General features: G+C 33.2%; 3 protein-coding genes across 4 annotated transcripts; 1 reads left to right on the top strand and 2 right to left on the bottom strand.

Annotated features, from left to right (window-relative positions):
• The first annotated feature begins 113 nt into the window (after positions 1-113).
• Positions 114-3,251, top strand: LOC144200609 (T-cell surface glycoprotein CD3 epsilon chain-like). Its single transcript, XM_077722854.1, has 5 exons — positions 114-290; positions 615-803; positions 882-1,013; positions 1,333-1,367; positions 2,843-3,251. Exons 1-5 carry the CDS (start codon positions 224-226, stop codon positions 2,897-2,899), a joined length of 480 nt encoding a protein of 159 aa, XP_077578980.1. The 5' UTR covers positions 114-223; the 3' UTR covers positions 2,900-3,251.
• Positions 3,252-4,852: 1,601 nt separating this feature from the next.
• On the bottom strand, positions 4,853-6,984 carry LOC144200760 (T-cell surface glycoprotein CD3 epsilon chain). The gene is made up of 7 exons (XM_077723053.1): positions 6,872-6,984; positions 6,574-6,641; positions 6,472-6,492; positions 6,175-6,369; positions 5,887-6,024; positions 5,196-5,263; positions 4,853-5,099 (listed from the first exon to the last, which is right to left on the bottom strand). The coding sequence occupies exons 2-7, from the start codon at positions 6,629-6,631 to the stop codon at positions 5,025-5,027; spliced, it is 555 nt and encodes a 184-aa protein (XP_077579179.1). The 5' UTR covers positions 6,632-6,641; positions 6,872-6,984; the 3' UTR covers positions 4,853-5,024.
• A 1,770-nt stretch (positions 6,985-8,754) lies between these two features.
• tmem25 (transmembrane protein 25) lies at positions 8,755-14,530 on the bottom strand. 2 transcript variants are annotated; one of them, XM_077722655.1, is made up of 10 exons: positions 14,276-14,530; positions 13,877-13,962; positions 13,497-13,603; positions 12,668-13,009; positions 11,435-11,725; positions 11,219-11,347; positions 11,108-11,141; positions 10,151-10,251; positions 9,343-9,429; positions 8,755-9,245 (listed from the first exon to the last, which is right to left on the bottom strand). In XM_077722655.1, the coding sequence occupies exons 3-10, from the start codon at positions 13,576-13,578 to the stop codon at positions 9,172-9,174; spliced, it is 1,140 nt and encodes a 379-aa protein (XP_077578781.1). In that variant the 5' UTR covers positions 13,579-13,603; positions 13,877-13,962; positions 14,276-14,530; the 3' UTR covers positions 8,755-9,171. The 2 variants fall into 2 exon arrangements, with proteins under 2 accessions (XP_077578781.1, XP_077578780.1); XM_077722654.1 differs by lacking the exon at positions 13,877-13,962.
• Positions 14,531-14,667: the final 137 nt, after the last annotated feature.

Genomic DNA, 14,667 nt, shown 5'->3' with positions numbered 1-14,667 from the left:
TTTAGGTCCGTAAAGTTTACAATGTAGACTATGCAGAATACGCAAATACACATCTACTTGTGTGTTTGAGTATTCTTTTGTGGGTGCACATGTGTGGAAGGGGATGTCACAAACATAACGTGAGACAGACTACCAGACATTAGAGCACCGGGTTCCAAACTCAGTGTTAATATTGGAGAGTTTTTAAAGTAGGCTTTTTGATAATAGACACTGAATCAACATAATGAACAACAGTGTTTTGATTCTAATCTCCCTTCTGCTGATACTAAGTGCCGTGGAAGCTGGTTCAGGTAAATTGTATACATATGTTACATTTTATTTTTTGTACATTTCATTCAATTAAATTTGTATAAGTTGTATTCACCACAAATTGGAAATATAACTTAAAATCAGCATTGAAATCCTTAAAAAAAACAAAGATCTCACACTTCCTGCTTTTAAATGTTTTGTCTCCTATTTTAATCAACGTAAATGAAGATTAATTTACATTGAGAACCTTTGGCATGATATTATGGTTTCATTCTCTGGGATAATACATTAAATAATTGTGGAATTAGTCAAATTGAAAATAGAAAATAAATGCATAATGTGAACCCTAACTTTCTTTTCTCAAGGTGATGTGTCTTTCTGGCGGAACAACTTCACAATGACATGCCCAGAAAATGGGATTTGGTCCAGATCAGCTTCCTCCGTTCACAAGGAAAGCAAGACTTTTGAAATGATTTATGACAGCAAAAGCAAAGGCCTTTACCATTGTGAATACGGTGAAAAGACTAAATACTACTTCTATGTGGAAGGAAAGGGTAAGTGCACCAATTGTATTGCTAATGTGATCTTTGTATACATGATTATGTCCGTCTTGTGATCAATTCCTCCTCCAGTTTGTTCTAATTGTTTCGAGTTGGATGCCACACTGTTTGCACTGATCATTGTAGCAGATGTGAGCATAACACTTCTACTGATATCACTCATTTACAAGTGCACAAAAAAGAACATTTCACGACGTACCAAAGGTAAGAAACGCTGTAAAAAAAAATGGCTTCATAAAAAGAAACCTATCCCTTTTTCAATATTCTGAATCTACTATAATTTCACAACACTAAAAAATAAAAATATTCTGAACAATATGATGATAGTATATTCTATTTATCTTTAATGTATATACATGGATTGAACATGTCTGATTTTAGTATTTGTATAAAGAATTTAAGTTTAATCAATTTTTCCCATGATGCAAATGTTGAGGATTTTTTATTTTATATTTGAAACTTTTGGATCTGGATTTGGTCCTGGTTCTTAATGTGTAACCATGTTTTTGTATTAATCTTCTAGCTGTAGACCCATCCCAGCCTTCTTCTGACTATGATGTGAGTACAGAGTGACATAACACATTTTCCACAAAACACGTTCTGACAAGAATTCAGCTAGATACAACATGAGTATTAAACTTTAGGCTGCAATGGGATCTCTAAAGAAAAATAAAATCTGCTCAGGGGCATTAACGTTAAACTCTGCTTCTGGATTAGACAGACAGACAAATGTAAAAAAAAACAAGTACCAATGTTACAAAAGACCACAGCTTTAAGATTCCACATTTTTCTATCAACATGCCTTAATGTTTATGCCCCCCATGTGACATTTGTGAAATTTCCCATGCTCGTGTCTTTTCTCTGATTATTCCTTCCTCATGTGACTAAAAAACATACAAATAGATGCATGATATGAAGATGAATTTGCTGTTCAGGACATTTTCTCGGATTTCTTCAAAGCCCAATTCTATTCCAATACTCGATTTACCCTTTATTTTATTTTTATTTTTTTGGAAATCTAACTGCTGCAGACACTAGTATAAAATGTGCCAAAATAAAATTTAAAATACATAATGAAATATACAAGACCCTCTATAATTGGATACACACATAATTGTCTAAAACACAGGTGTCAAAGTGGCAGCCCGGGGGCCAAATCTAGCCCGCCGCATCATTTTGTGTGACCCAGGAAAGTAAATCATGAGTGCCGACTTTCTGTTTTAGGATCAAATTCAAATGAAGAGTATAGATGTATATTCAATTTCTTAATCCCCCCCCCCCCCGTTCAAATCAATAATTCTAATTTTTTCATCAATTTTTTCTGTGTTTTTAGTTCAAAAATCGTTTTGTAAAATCTAAAAATATATTTTAAAAAAAGCCTAAATAAACATTGTTTTAGATCTATAAAAAACGGAATATTCAGGGATTTTAATCCAGTTCTTTTAATCCATTTATATATATAAAAAAACAACAACTAAATATTATATCTAAAATGACCCGGCCTACATAAAATCAAATTAACGTTAAAGCGGCCCGAGAAACAACCCGAGTCTGACACCCCTGGTCTAAAACAATTGAAAAAGTCTTACTTATCATAATAACTTATTCAGTATGAGAAGTTCCACTGCAACTATACATGAGCATAGCTGTGGGTTCCCCCGCAAAAAACATTTTTTATATTTTTAATTTACTGCAGTGTACCACTTTTTGTGAGAACAACAAGAATAATGGGAGGAAGTATTCACCAAATGTAAATTGAACTAGAACATCAATATTTGTTATAGGAACATTACCTGGAAATTCATTGGCATCTGTCTCTAAAATTGAAAGAACCAGATGACTCACATGCAGGCGTACAAGAAGTAATAAAATGTGGCCGAACGGTACTGCTGGGGCCTAGGGTCGGTCCTCTGGGCTAAAATTAATCAAATACAGTGTCTGTAGTGTATATTAGAGTGTGACCTTGAAACAACTTGCTATGTACTTTGGTTCTCAGCTTCTAACACTCTTCTTATGGTATTTATCATTGACAGCATCTGAAAACCCACTCCCAGGATTCTTATTCTTTTCTGAAAAATAGATCAAGATGATGCACCTGTGACTCCGACAAATTGAAGCATTTCATCTGGGAAGACAAATAATTGGACATGGGGAAAAAGCAAGCATTGAGACATTTTGTTCCTTTTACTTGTAGAACATTGTACAATTACCATACAATTATATGTATTCAAACCAGCAGTTCAGTCTTTTCATCAAGACAGTGACAGAAAAGTTGGAGGCTGAAATTGTTTTCATGGAAAAGTATTGAAAGTTGAACCTAAAGTCAACATTCATTCATTAATTCATTTCTAATCACGTCTCCTCACAAGTGTTTTAGATGTAATATTTAGATTTTTTAATTTTATTTTTATAAATGGATTAAAAGAACTGGATTAAAAGCCCTGAATATTCAGTTTTTATAGGTCTAAAACAATGTTTATTTTAGCTTTTTTTATATATATTTTTAGATTTTACAAAATGATTTTTGAACTAAAAACACAGTAAAATGTATTAAAAATTACAATTATTGATTTAAAAGGGGGGAAATCAGGATATTTACTATACATTTATACTCTTCATTTGAATTTGATCCTAAAACGGAAAGTCGGCACTCATGATTTACTTTCCTGGGCCACACAAAATGATGTGGTGGGCCAAATTTGGCCCCTGGGCCGACACTTTGACACCTGTGATTTATTGGATATCAAACGGTTGCTCTTGGCATTAATCAGTACCCAAAATTTACCTGTGACGGTTTTATATAGCAAATAGAATGTAGTTTAAAGAAAACATTTTTTTTAATTAATTGCCTCAATTTTATATCCACTTGTGCTTTTTTTTTCATTTTATATGACAAATGTAGTCAAATGTATATTTTATACTGTTTGTGGTCCTTCAAATCTGCTTTTTAAGGATGAATGATTAAATGCATTTAATGTTCTTTTCCATTTGTATTCTGTGACTGGAAACATAAGTGGTACTTTTTCAGATATGGTTTAACATTCATGATGCAGCCTTCAAAGCCGCAGCTCATATCCGTTACGCCGCCTACATTCACAGAGGCAAGAGAACATTGTAGCCTGCTTTTGTAACTAAATGAATGAATAAACAAATAAAAAAAGAAACAACAAAAATGTGTCATACAAAAACTCAACCTATATTAATCAAGAACTAAAAAAATAATGTTTTTTGCCTCAAAATAAAAGATGAGACTTCTTGTAATTAATGTCCAAATGCTCATTTAATTTTTATGTATTTGGCAGCACCTGAAAGAGAAGCTGACCTGAGAGACTGAATAGCAACATAGAAATGAGGGCTAGATGCTTTTGAGCAGAAGCTTAAAGTGAAACCATTTACATGTTTTGGTTTAGGCGCCCAAAAACAAAAGAAGACAAATTGCAATTTCAAATTGCATTTTTCATTGTAGCATGGCCACATTATAATTAATCAATGCGTGTGAAAGATCTCAAAGGCATTTGATGTCCTTATTAAACAAAAAATGTCATTAGTTAAATACTGTTCTGTAGCTTTTTTGGTTGTTCCATTTATTTTCTATAGCACTTATTAGGGGCTTTTCAATCAAATCAGTCAATCAATCAAAAGCCTTAATTGTCATCATACACAGCTGCTTATAACCAAATTGGTGGTATTACACCTGCAAAGTGTGGTTTCCCAGTAAAAACATAAATATGTAATATAAAAAATATTAAAAGTCATGTCCTGGCAAGGTAAAAATATTGCACATTGTTATTTGCACACCCCACAAGTACAAATTGGAATGGTTGCCCGTCAATTATAAGGCACACAAAAACAACAATACACACAAAAACATAAAGTCTTGAGTATGTTTATTAACATCAACTTAATATTCTGTTTTTTTATCGATCTAAAACACTTTATTTTAGCTTTTTAAAATATTTTTAGATTTTAAAACATTATTTTTGAACTGAAAATAGAAAAAAATTCATTACAAAATTACAATTATTGAATTAAAAAGGGGGAAAAATCAGGGAATTTAATATACATCTAAAGTCTGGAGTATGTTTAACATCAACACACAGAAAATGCAATGACAAATAAAGTAGTAAAACTTTTTTAGCCAACAATCATACTAGCACACATTTGTTTAAACCTGGACCTAAGAATTAATATTTAGTTTCAAGGAGAGACTATATTTTAATCAGTTGGATGACCCCGGTTTCCATCAGAGAGTGTGTGGTATATTTCTCTGCGACCACCTTTGTGTCTTAGCTGTAGAAAAAAACCCAGATATAAACATTAGATATTATTCCTTTTCCATTGAGATAACAGCAAATGATATTATAGTGTTCTGAAATGTTACTCTACCTCCTGGTAGTCCTCATTTGGGACTGACCTATGTCTCTTGTTTGAAATAAGATGTTTTCTATCAAAGTCTGCAAGGAAATATAAAGTTAATACAAAGCAGCAGTGTCGAAAGATATCATATTTCATAGTTTTCAGCTCAAAAAAGTGACATATATTGAATACTAGTATCATTTATTATTTAACCGACATAATGAAAGATTAAAGTTTTATGGTAAAAGTAATATATTTGTATTTTTCTTAATTTCACATCTTTAACCTTTCATTGACAGATTAAGACAGTTTAATCTTTAATAGGGCAAGTGACCATTTTTGTCCTATTTTTTTATACTAATTTGTAACTAAAAGTACATTTATAAATGGACAGAATGTTGATAAAAAAAAGTGAAAAGTTAATTTCTAATAAATAAAAAGAGAAATACACTGCTTCCTGCCTAAAGTAACACTCAAGTAGAGTTTTTAAATTCTTGTCAAAAAGGATTGAAAGTCTTATGGTAAAGTAGTCAGAATAAAATAAAAATAAATACCTTAAAAAACACTCCTAATTTATGCTTGAAAGGTGTAAAACATCACAGAATTGATATTTTCCAAAAGTTACCAGTCATTAACAGTTAATTTCCTGAACGCTTAACTTATTCATCTTATCCAAAATGTTTGAATAGTGAAACATACAGTATAAGAAAAAAAGATTTACTTTTGTGCTGAGAGTTGATCACATGAGTTTGTTTTGAGACAAAATAGACAGCCACTCCAAGTACAATTGTAGCTATCAAATCCCCCAAAAAAAGACCTGATATGGAAACAGGGTCGAACTCCACACAGTTTTCACAAGCTGGATATAAAAACATGACAATCAATACAATTTCACCAATAAGACATTGGACAAGTATGTTTTTTCCAGACATTACAAGTTCTTATACAAAAGCCTTCAATCGGATCTACACAAAAAATACTGTTGTTTAGTGTGTGTACAACAACTTACATCTGAACTTCACAAAGATCTTTTGTCCTGTTGTTTTTCCTGTTAGATCAACACATTCATACTCTCCAGAGTTCTCATCTTTGTACATTAATGGAAATGTCACACTTATATTATCTTTTGCCACTTTGTTGTTTTCACCACACGAGATTGTGATACCCACATGAGTAGAGCTCACAGAAAAATCTTTATAGGATCCTGCATAGAACACAAACAATTAATAACGACATCATGGAACAAGGTTTACTATCATTTAATGTACTATTTAAGTCACGATTTAACCAAATGCCATTCATGTACCTTGATCACACCAGACAAATTCTGTGGGAAAACAGTGGACCTCATTAGAATAAAATGAAAGGTTTCCAACCAACAATGACAGAATTTACGAAAAAAACTTACCTGTAATTGTCCATATTACTAAAACATAGGGTATAATGTTGCAACGTTTCATTGCCATTGGATTGGTTCTGATGAAAAATTACAAGGTTTTTATCATTGTGTGCACATAAAACAAAACCATGAAACTGCCTCGACTAAACACAAAACTAAAACTACTTTAATCTCAATTTAGAACATTTTTGTGGATAAACAAGGAAAGAAAATAATAATGTTATCATGTCTTCACAGTCTTTCTTATATTAACTGATAAAAGCCATAAATACAAAGTAGTAAATATAGGAATGATGAAAATACTGACCAATAAAAATACTATACAGCAGTGTTGCTCCTTGTGTCGTCGTCACTTTATCTTGTCTCTGTGTTGAAGATGCATAGTGTGGGAGTAGGAAGTAAGTGTGACTGGCCCACTCAATAGCTTTGCTTAAAAATACTCTTTAAAGTGTAAAACAACACCTCGATCAATTGCATTCTAGTGTAAAGTATCTTGTTTAACAACACATTATTTCATATTAGACTTAATACTTGGGGGGAAAATTTTAATAAAAGCCAATATATACAGGAAGCAGACAAAATTGTTTTCAGTAGACATTTAAAACACCAAAAATGCATTAACCAATCAAATGTGAGTATTTCTGATGATGAACCATTGCTCATAATGACAGTTAAACCCACCATTTTCTTTACTATTGGATGCTCATGCTGTTTACATGCAAGTTTTCACTAAAATAGTTATATTTAACCATGAATATACACACTATTCATTCATTCATTTTCTGAATCGCTTATCCTCACATGGGTCATGGGGGGTGCTGGGTTGGGCCGCCGCTCACTGATCTTGTTTGGTGCAAAAATTATCCAGCAATTTATGCACACATGCATGAAATACCTAGATTAGATTACAGATTAAACTTTATTAATCCCATTTTTGGAATTTAGGGACAATCTGAAGCTTCACTCTGAAGAGTAACCGGAGAAAATCCACACATAGACATGAGGAAAATATACAAACTCCATGCACGAAGGTCAGACCCCAAAAGGATACATTCAAGTTAGTTCAGAATGAGAAATTGTGTGTAATTATTCTAGAAAATGAAAAGAAATTTTCTGGTATGGCAAATACAAAATCAGGATAAGTGTTGTTATCAATTACTCCTAAATATTTGCTTCCATTTGCACTTGTGGCAGTGTGCATTAGTTTGCAAATGTATCGCATTTGTTGGAGGAAAAAAAAAACGTTTACCCACAGTACAATAGAGTTTCCTGTCTGAACTGCTGCATTAAACCTTGTAAGCAACCGACAGGCAGCACCTGGTTAAGTCCCTCACTCACATGTCACGTATATGCTCTAGAATCAAACACACTATTATTCTCATGCTCCATTTCGGGTAATAAAATCAATGAATGTTTTATAAACGCAAAGTTTTATAAAGATTTTCAATCTATGAAGGAGCCCGGAACATTTTTTTGACAGAGAGAGCCATAAACAACTCATATTTTCAAATGTTATTCCTTGAGAGCCATATTGAGATTTTCTAAGTAAAAATACATGAAAATGTATGCCTTTTATAGTCATTTAGATTATATTACAACTTTATTTCATTCCGAATTCTGAAAATGTCTTGGTTGCAGTCGCAAGACTGACAGAAGACACACAAGACATTGTAGAACTAGGTAAAAAAAAAACTGGAGCTACACACAGAAAGTCCACAAGGTGAAGACCTTCTGAAGACTGAGACTGAAGTTACCGCACAGTCCCTCAGTAGTCTTCTTTGCTTAGATCCTCCTAAAATGTCATATCACCTAATCAGCAGCAGCAGATAGGCCGGTGGAGGGCTTTAAAGCACACAAGCAGTTTGATCACTTTTAAAGTACAAAAAGTCTTTTGACGACATTGTTACACTGTTCTTAATCAATGCGTATCAATGAGATTATGAATGCAGAAGCGTCTAATAAATACAAAAAAATAATGATTGAAGAGAAGCTAGCGGATGTTTTCATATTTTATCTCACAAGTTACCGGAGAGCCATATATACACCTATTAAAAGAGCCACATATGGCTCCCGAGCCTTAGGATCCCTAACCCTGATTTACGCTGTGCACAAAGCATAATGATTCCACTTGAGTAGTGTTCACAACACACGAGTACATCATAAATAAAGGAAATAAAACAGCACCACCTCTTGGATGTCAATAGAGCATGTTGACTTTATTCCATACAATTTTTTTTCTATGCATAAATGTACATACGCAATGTAATATAAAATGCATGACAGTTTCTGTAACATATATAAATATATTGTTTTCTTAAATAATTTGTAAAATCTCACAAACAGTACACTACCTCATATATTCTAGCAGATCCGAATAAATGCATTCCACTAATAACGGCAGCAAAGAGGAACAAATGGCATGACAACATTTGACTTAAAGATTTCACGCACCATTTATCTTCACAAATGTTAAAGCAGCAATACCTGGTATGATCCAGAGACATTTTACACCAACTTGATGGTTGTGTAATCGTGCCTTTTTGCAGATTTTTTGATCAAATAGTCATGCATGCAATGATATTGCTGAGTGTCCACTTTGTGTGTAAGTCAGAGCCAGATTTCCTCGCTACTTGTGCTGTTCACCTTGTAGATGTAGCCCACCATTGGATATCTGGCAAAACCTTTCAGGGCATAGGACAAAAAAATTGAAAAAAAAATGAGTGTTGCACCATATAAAACACAGATTTGAATGTAATTATTGCAAATATGCCACCTGACCTCTGGCAGCATAGGCTAAAGACAGATCTTCATCCTCTTCATGTTTCTTCCTTGCTCCCTCAGTTATGTGCTGTGCATTCTCTTGTGCTTTGGAAAAAAAACATAAGTAGTAGATCCATGCATGGAATATAAAAAGAGTGTCAGCAAGATGCAAAAGATTGTGTGGCTTTTCTCAGTGAACTTTTTTTTGTGCCCACATTCCAAAAACATGCATAGTAGATTGATTGAATGCTCCATATTTGATTGTCTCTTTCTGTCTTTTGCCACTAGTACATCCCCATTAGGAAAACGGACTAATATAGATGGATAGATAGACTGATATATTGATGGATATAAATATATTAGAAGTATATACATACTGTAGGAAAGCTTCTGTTTTTAAGTTTGACTTGGCTCTTTGAAAACCAGTGTGGAGACTTATTGTATCCTTTGTAAATTTTGAATTAAAATAATTAAAAAAATAAAAGTCAAAGTTAAAAAAGTCAAAGTTAAAATTAAAAGTCAAAACATTATTTTAATTTAACTTTACTCTAAAAACGCACCTCTAAATTCATTTTTTCCGCAGCCTATTATGTTCCTGGTGTATATGGGTGAGTTGGAGTTTAACTCACTGACTTAATGCGAGAGGCAGTCAATTATTAAGCCAAGCAAAGACAGATCATAAAAATTCATATTCAAATAACTAACTCTAACTGTTTTTGAAATGTGGGATAAAAGCACATGCAGGAACCATACTGCAAGGGCATATTTGTGATGCAGTTTTAATAGATTCTATACTAAGTAAATAACATACTATAAAAATATTTACCCTTTTTTAAGGTCATGAGGTCGTTGAGCTGCATATTGGAAGGAAGAGACATATTCTCTCTGGGGATGTATGTTCTCAATGTTTTGAAACTGGTTGAGTGGCTGTGTTGATTACAAAGACACAAAACATGCATTTTAAGTGATGCTGACTGTTGAGGATATACAACATATTGACACAACGACATGGATAGCACATCTCTTTTAATCAGGACGGATAAAGCCTACCAGGAGACTAAACGGGCAGCATTCCACTGTCTGATGGTAAGAAAGTATGTTTAAGATAATTAGTAATAACGTTCCCAGTAGGTCTGATCATCAAGCACATAGAGCTGTTGAGTTGACGTGTAAAGAAAACAGCTGATGCCATATAAGGAAGTGAACTACATATTTGAACATAAGTGTTTAATGAATTAATCAACCAATATATATCTGTATTCTATTGGAATTCGGGTATTTAAAAAGTATTGTTCACTACATCACCATAGCATGGCTTTTACCAGTATATTTATCAAAATAAATTTGTCAACCGAAGTAAAGAAATATGATGATCGTTGCATCCGTTAATTTAACACAGGGGTAGGGAACCTATGGCTCAGGAGCCATATGTGGCTCTTTTGATGGGTGTATATGGTTCTCCCTTCGCCTTTTTAAATCATAATTTTTCTTCATTAAACTCTTCTGCATGTATACTCTCATTGATACATATTGATTAACAGTGAAATAATGTTTCTCAAAAGAATTCAGACTTTTTTTTTTACTTTCAAAGTGGTGAAATGAATAAATGATCACATTTTCATGTATTTTTACTTTTAAAGTATGGCTCTCAGGTAATAATGTTTGAAAATATGAATTGTTTATGGCTCTCTTCGTCAAAAAAGTTCCCGACCCCTGATTTAATAAGGTATAAGGTACAAGTTTTAACAAGAACTGATAATTATTTGTTGAAAATAAAATGTACCTTTTCCTAGTCATTAGAATCTCAACAGGTTCATCTGCAATAGAAAATATTAAAATATGTTACACACCTATTGCATTTTCACAAACGCACAAAGAAGTCTTAACGTCTTACCAATGGACTTGCTTGTTCTTTGCATGAGGCAGAGGACTATCAAGCTGAGGATGAGAAGGGCCATGAAGGCCATTGAGCCTCCAGTTACAATTCCCAGCATTGGCACTTCTACACGAGAGTGCAAAAACTCTGCAAAAAGACAGTGACACTTTAAAAAAAAGAAATTAAAACACACTAGATATGATACTGCAACTCTTATCCTTCATCGCCAATGACCTGTCAGTGTGAGGTTGTTTTGTGTTGTGCCCACAGCGTTGCTGGCATTCAGCGAAATATTGCCTGCTAAACTACTAAGAGTGACTCTCAGTGTGTGATTGGTTAGCCACGGGTAATGGGAAGAGTCAAGGATGAGGATGTCCGAAGTGTTAGCCACCACAAACCCGGACTGATCCGTAAAGGTGAAGATCGCAGGTGGGTTGGACTGAACCAGAGCAAAGAGGATTAATAAAAGACCAGGATCTGAGGTTTCACTGGATTGTGCGCTCATCCTGAGGATCTCAGGTCGAACTAGGAAATAAAGAGGAAAAATTATTCTCTGGTTAAAATGAGAGCACGTACTCGACTTTTTTCTTTAGACTTTACATTATGACTGACTGACTGTGAATTGTATGACGCAGATTGAACTTCATTACTATCATTCATTATCATTACTAGTGGTTTGTAAAAGTATTATGTACTTAGCACTTTGTTTGCATTAGGAAAAAAAACAGAGATGTTCTGGTTTTGTATTTCATGCTAAATAAGGCAATAGAGATCAAAGTAAGAAAGTCAAGATTAAAAAAAAACATGGTGATAGTGACATAGTTGAGAGAAAAATTACAAATTGCAAATAAGCCTGTTGCGATTAGTAATATTTGAATGGTCTAATTTGTAGGATAATTATCGTATACAGTAATCCATTAATGTCAAATTAATTGGAATATAAATGTGTATATATATATATATATATATATATATATATATATATATATATATATATATATATATATATATATATATATATATATATATATATATATATATATATATATATATATATATATATATATATATATATATATATATATATATATATATATATATATATATATATATATATATATATATATATATATATATATATATATATATATATATATATATATATATATATATATATATATATATACATTTGAAATTATCATATGAAAAGTAGATCAACTAGCGAGGTCATGTCTTTTTCAGAGGATTATTAGTTCAAGAAGACGAAAAGGCGTCGTGTACAGGTCCACGTTAAAGCAGAACAACAGAATAATGGTCATTTTAAAAGCCAGATAATAGGCCTGTGAAATAGAAATAGTAGAGAGAAAAATAAAAGGAAAACTTATAATTAGAATAGGGTTTTTTTGGAAAACTGGCTGCCTAGAATACCCAAACCGAAGAACATACACAAAAGTCCCTGGCACTCACATTGGACATTGAATGTGACTGAGGCATTGTAGGTCTCCCCAGATTTAGGGTTTAATGCTACACACACCAGCTCCCTGTCCCACTTTCTGGCCCGCATGGAGAATGTGCTGTTGTGATTGACTCCGAGCCTTCTGACCTCAGAGCCTTTTAGGGGTGACATTGCCAGACCATCTTTGGGAGCGGCTGACCTCTGCCGCTCACCGTTCAGGTACCAGGTCAATGAGATTGGTGCATGGGCATGCCAGCCTTCAGAATGACAGTTGAACCTGTGTATCATGTTTTCTCTTAAAGTCAGTGTTGTCTGACGATGTCCATCAATTTTGAAGGTAGGTTCAACAGCACCTGTGTGCATAGAAACCAACTGTTTTTCCCCTATCTATTTATATAAATTAAAAGTAAAATAATAAAAACCTAATATCAATAAGATTATATATGTATGTATATATATATATATGTATATATATATATATATATATATATATATATATATATATATATATATATATATATATATATATATATATATATATATATATATATATATATATATATATATATATATATATATATATATATATATATATATATATATATATATATATATATATATATATATATATATATATATATATATATATATATATATATATATATATATATATATATATATATATATATATATATATATATATATATATATATATATATATATATATATATATATATATATATATATATATATATATATATATATATATATATATATATATATATATGTGTGTGTATATACACATATATACAGATAGACAACATATAATAAGTACTTTACCTGCACAGGATAATGCCAGTGTGTGAAGAAACACCATGGCCTGGGAGCCTGATGACCACCTTCTCTTGCACATATTATCCATTCTTCTTAAAGACACACTCGTCTATCTGTAGAGAGATTTGTTAAAAATTAAAACTAAGTTACTACTGTTTTTGAATTTGTATGGAGTCAAGGTGTATTTCACATTAGAAAAATCCCCAGACAGACTGAAAAGGGGCTCTCGATGACCGGACCTAGGTTTAGGTTTAGGCTTAAGTTTAGGGGTGGGTTTAGGGTTAGAGTTCGGGTTAGGACTAGAGTTAGGGTTAGGTTTAGGATTTGGCGCAGGGGAGGCCAAGGACTTGAACCCAGGATCCCCACTGTGAGGCTGACCCACTAACCATTCATCCCCCCAGCAGCCTTTTGAAGATTATGTAAGAATTAAACTTAATCCATGGTGCAGTGTTTTAAAGGAGAAGTAACATCCCTGCAAAAAATAAAATCATAAAAAAACAGACATGCAACTGTTAACACAATTGCAGAGACGATCATCTTTAATTTGGTCCGTTTGCTCATTTGTGACGCACAACTAGTAAACATGACAATGGACCAGGAAATTGTAAAGACCACCGTCTCCCACTGGGCGACCAGCAGTCAATCTTTAGTTTAAGTTCACATATAATCAACATCAGTCCGCAGACAAACACACCTTACACAAGGCTGCAGGTATGTTAGTACATCATGTTTGTGCTTTATACATGAAGCCAAAATGCTCCTCACACACACACACACAGTGTTACCTCAGCCTCTTTCTGCAGACTTGCTGTGATTCAGCCAGCCGGAGCTCCATGGCAGCAGAGGAGCAAAAGATGGTGATGAGAGGAAGGCAGCCTTTCTGACTCACCCGCTCGCCCATCTGTGTCCACTCATAGCCACACACACACACACACACACACACAAACACACACAAATGTTTCTCAGCAAGGTATCAAATCCTCAGTAGCGGCATTGACTCTGTGGTGATGCTAGCTGACTAAGGCAGGGGGGAGAGTGGGAGGAGTGGATGAGGAGGATGCTTAAAATGAGGAGGAAAATTATGTTGGATTGTTTTTTTGGTTTTTTGTTTTTAAAGGGTGAAGAAAGCAACATACTGAAAGTATTGGGCACTCGTTATCTTCTTTTTCCATGTTAA

The sequence above is a fragment of the Stigmatopora nigra genome, chromosome 8 (genome assembly GCF_051989575.1).
Source record: "Stigmatopora nigra isolate UIUO_SnigA chromosome 8, RoL_Snig_1.1, whole genome shotgun sequence".
Taxonomy (NCBI): domain Eukaryota; kingdom Metazoa; phylum Chordata; class Actinopteri; order Syngnathiformes; family Syngnathidae; genus Stigmatopora; species Stigmatopora nigra.
Note: the sequence above shows the minus strand (reverse complement) of the source record. Positions and strands in the feature narration are given on the sequence as shown.

Excerpts from the sequence above, each read along its gene's own strand:
- LOC144200609 (XM_077722854.1), top strand. The coding sequence starts at position 224 with ATGAACAACAGTGTTTTGATTCTAATCTCCCTTCTGCTGATACTAAGT. Across the intron at positions 291-614 it reads TGCCGTGGAAGCTGGTTCAG|GTGATGTGTCTTTCTGGCGG; the intron begins GTAAATTGTATA and ends TCTTTTCTCAAG. Across the intron at positions 804-881 it reads CTTCTATGTGGAAGGAAAGG|TTTGTTCTAATTGTTTCGAG; the intron begins GTAAGTGCACCA and ends TTCCTCCTCCAG.
- LOC144200760 (XM_077723053.1), bottom strand. The coding sequence starts at position 6,631 with ATGGCAATGAAACGTTGCAACATTATACCCTATGTTTTAGTAATATGG. Across the intron at positions 5,264-5,886 it reads GATCAACTCTCAGCACAAAA|ACTTTGATAGAAAACATCTT; the intron begins GTAAATCTTTTT and ends ATTTCCTTGCAG. Across the intron at positions 5,100-5,195 it reads CAAATGAGGACTACCAGGAG|CTAAGACACAAAGGTGGTCG; the intron begins GTAGAGTAACAT and ends TTTTTTCTACAG.
- tmem25 (XM_077722655.1), bottom strand. The coding sequence starts at position 13,578 with ATGGATAATATGTGCAAGAGAAGGTGGTCATCAGGCTCCCAGGCCATG. Across the intron at positions 11,726-12,667 it reads AGTCACATTCAATGTCCAAT|TTCGACCTGAGATCCTCAGG; the intron begins GTGAGTGCCAGG and ends TTTATTTCCTAG. Across the intron at positions 9,246-9,342 it reads TTTAGCCTATGCTGCCAGAG|GTTTTGCCAGATATCCAATG; the intron begins GTCAGGTGGCAT and ends ATGCCCTGAAAG.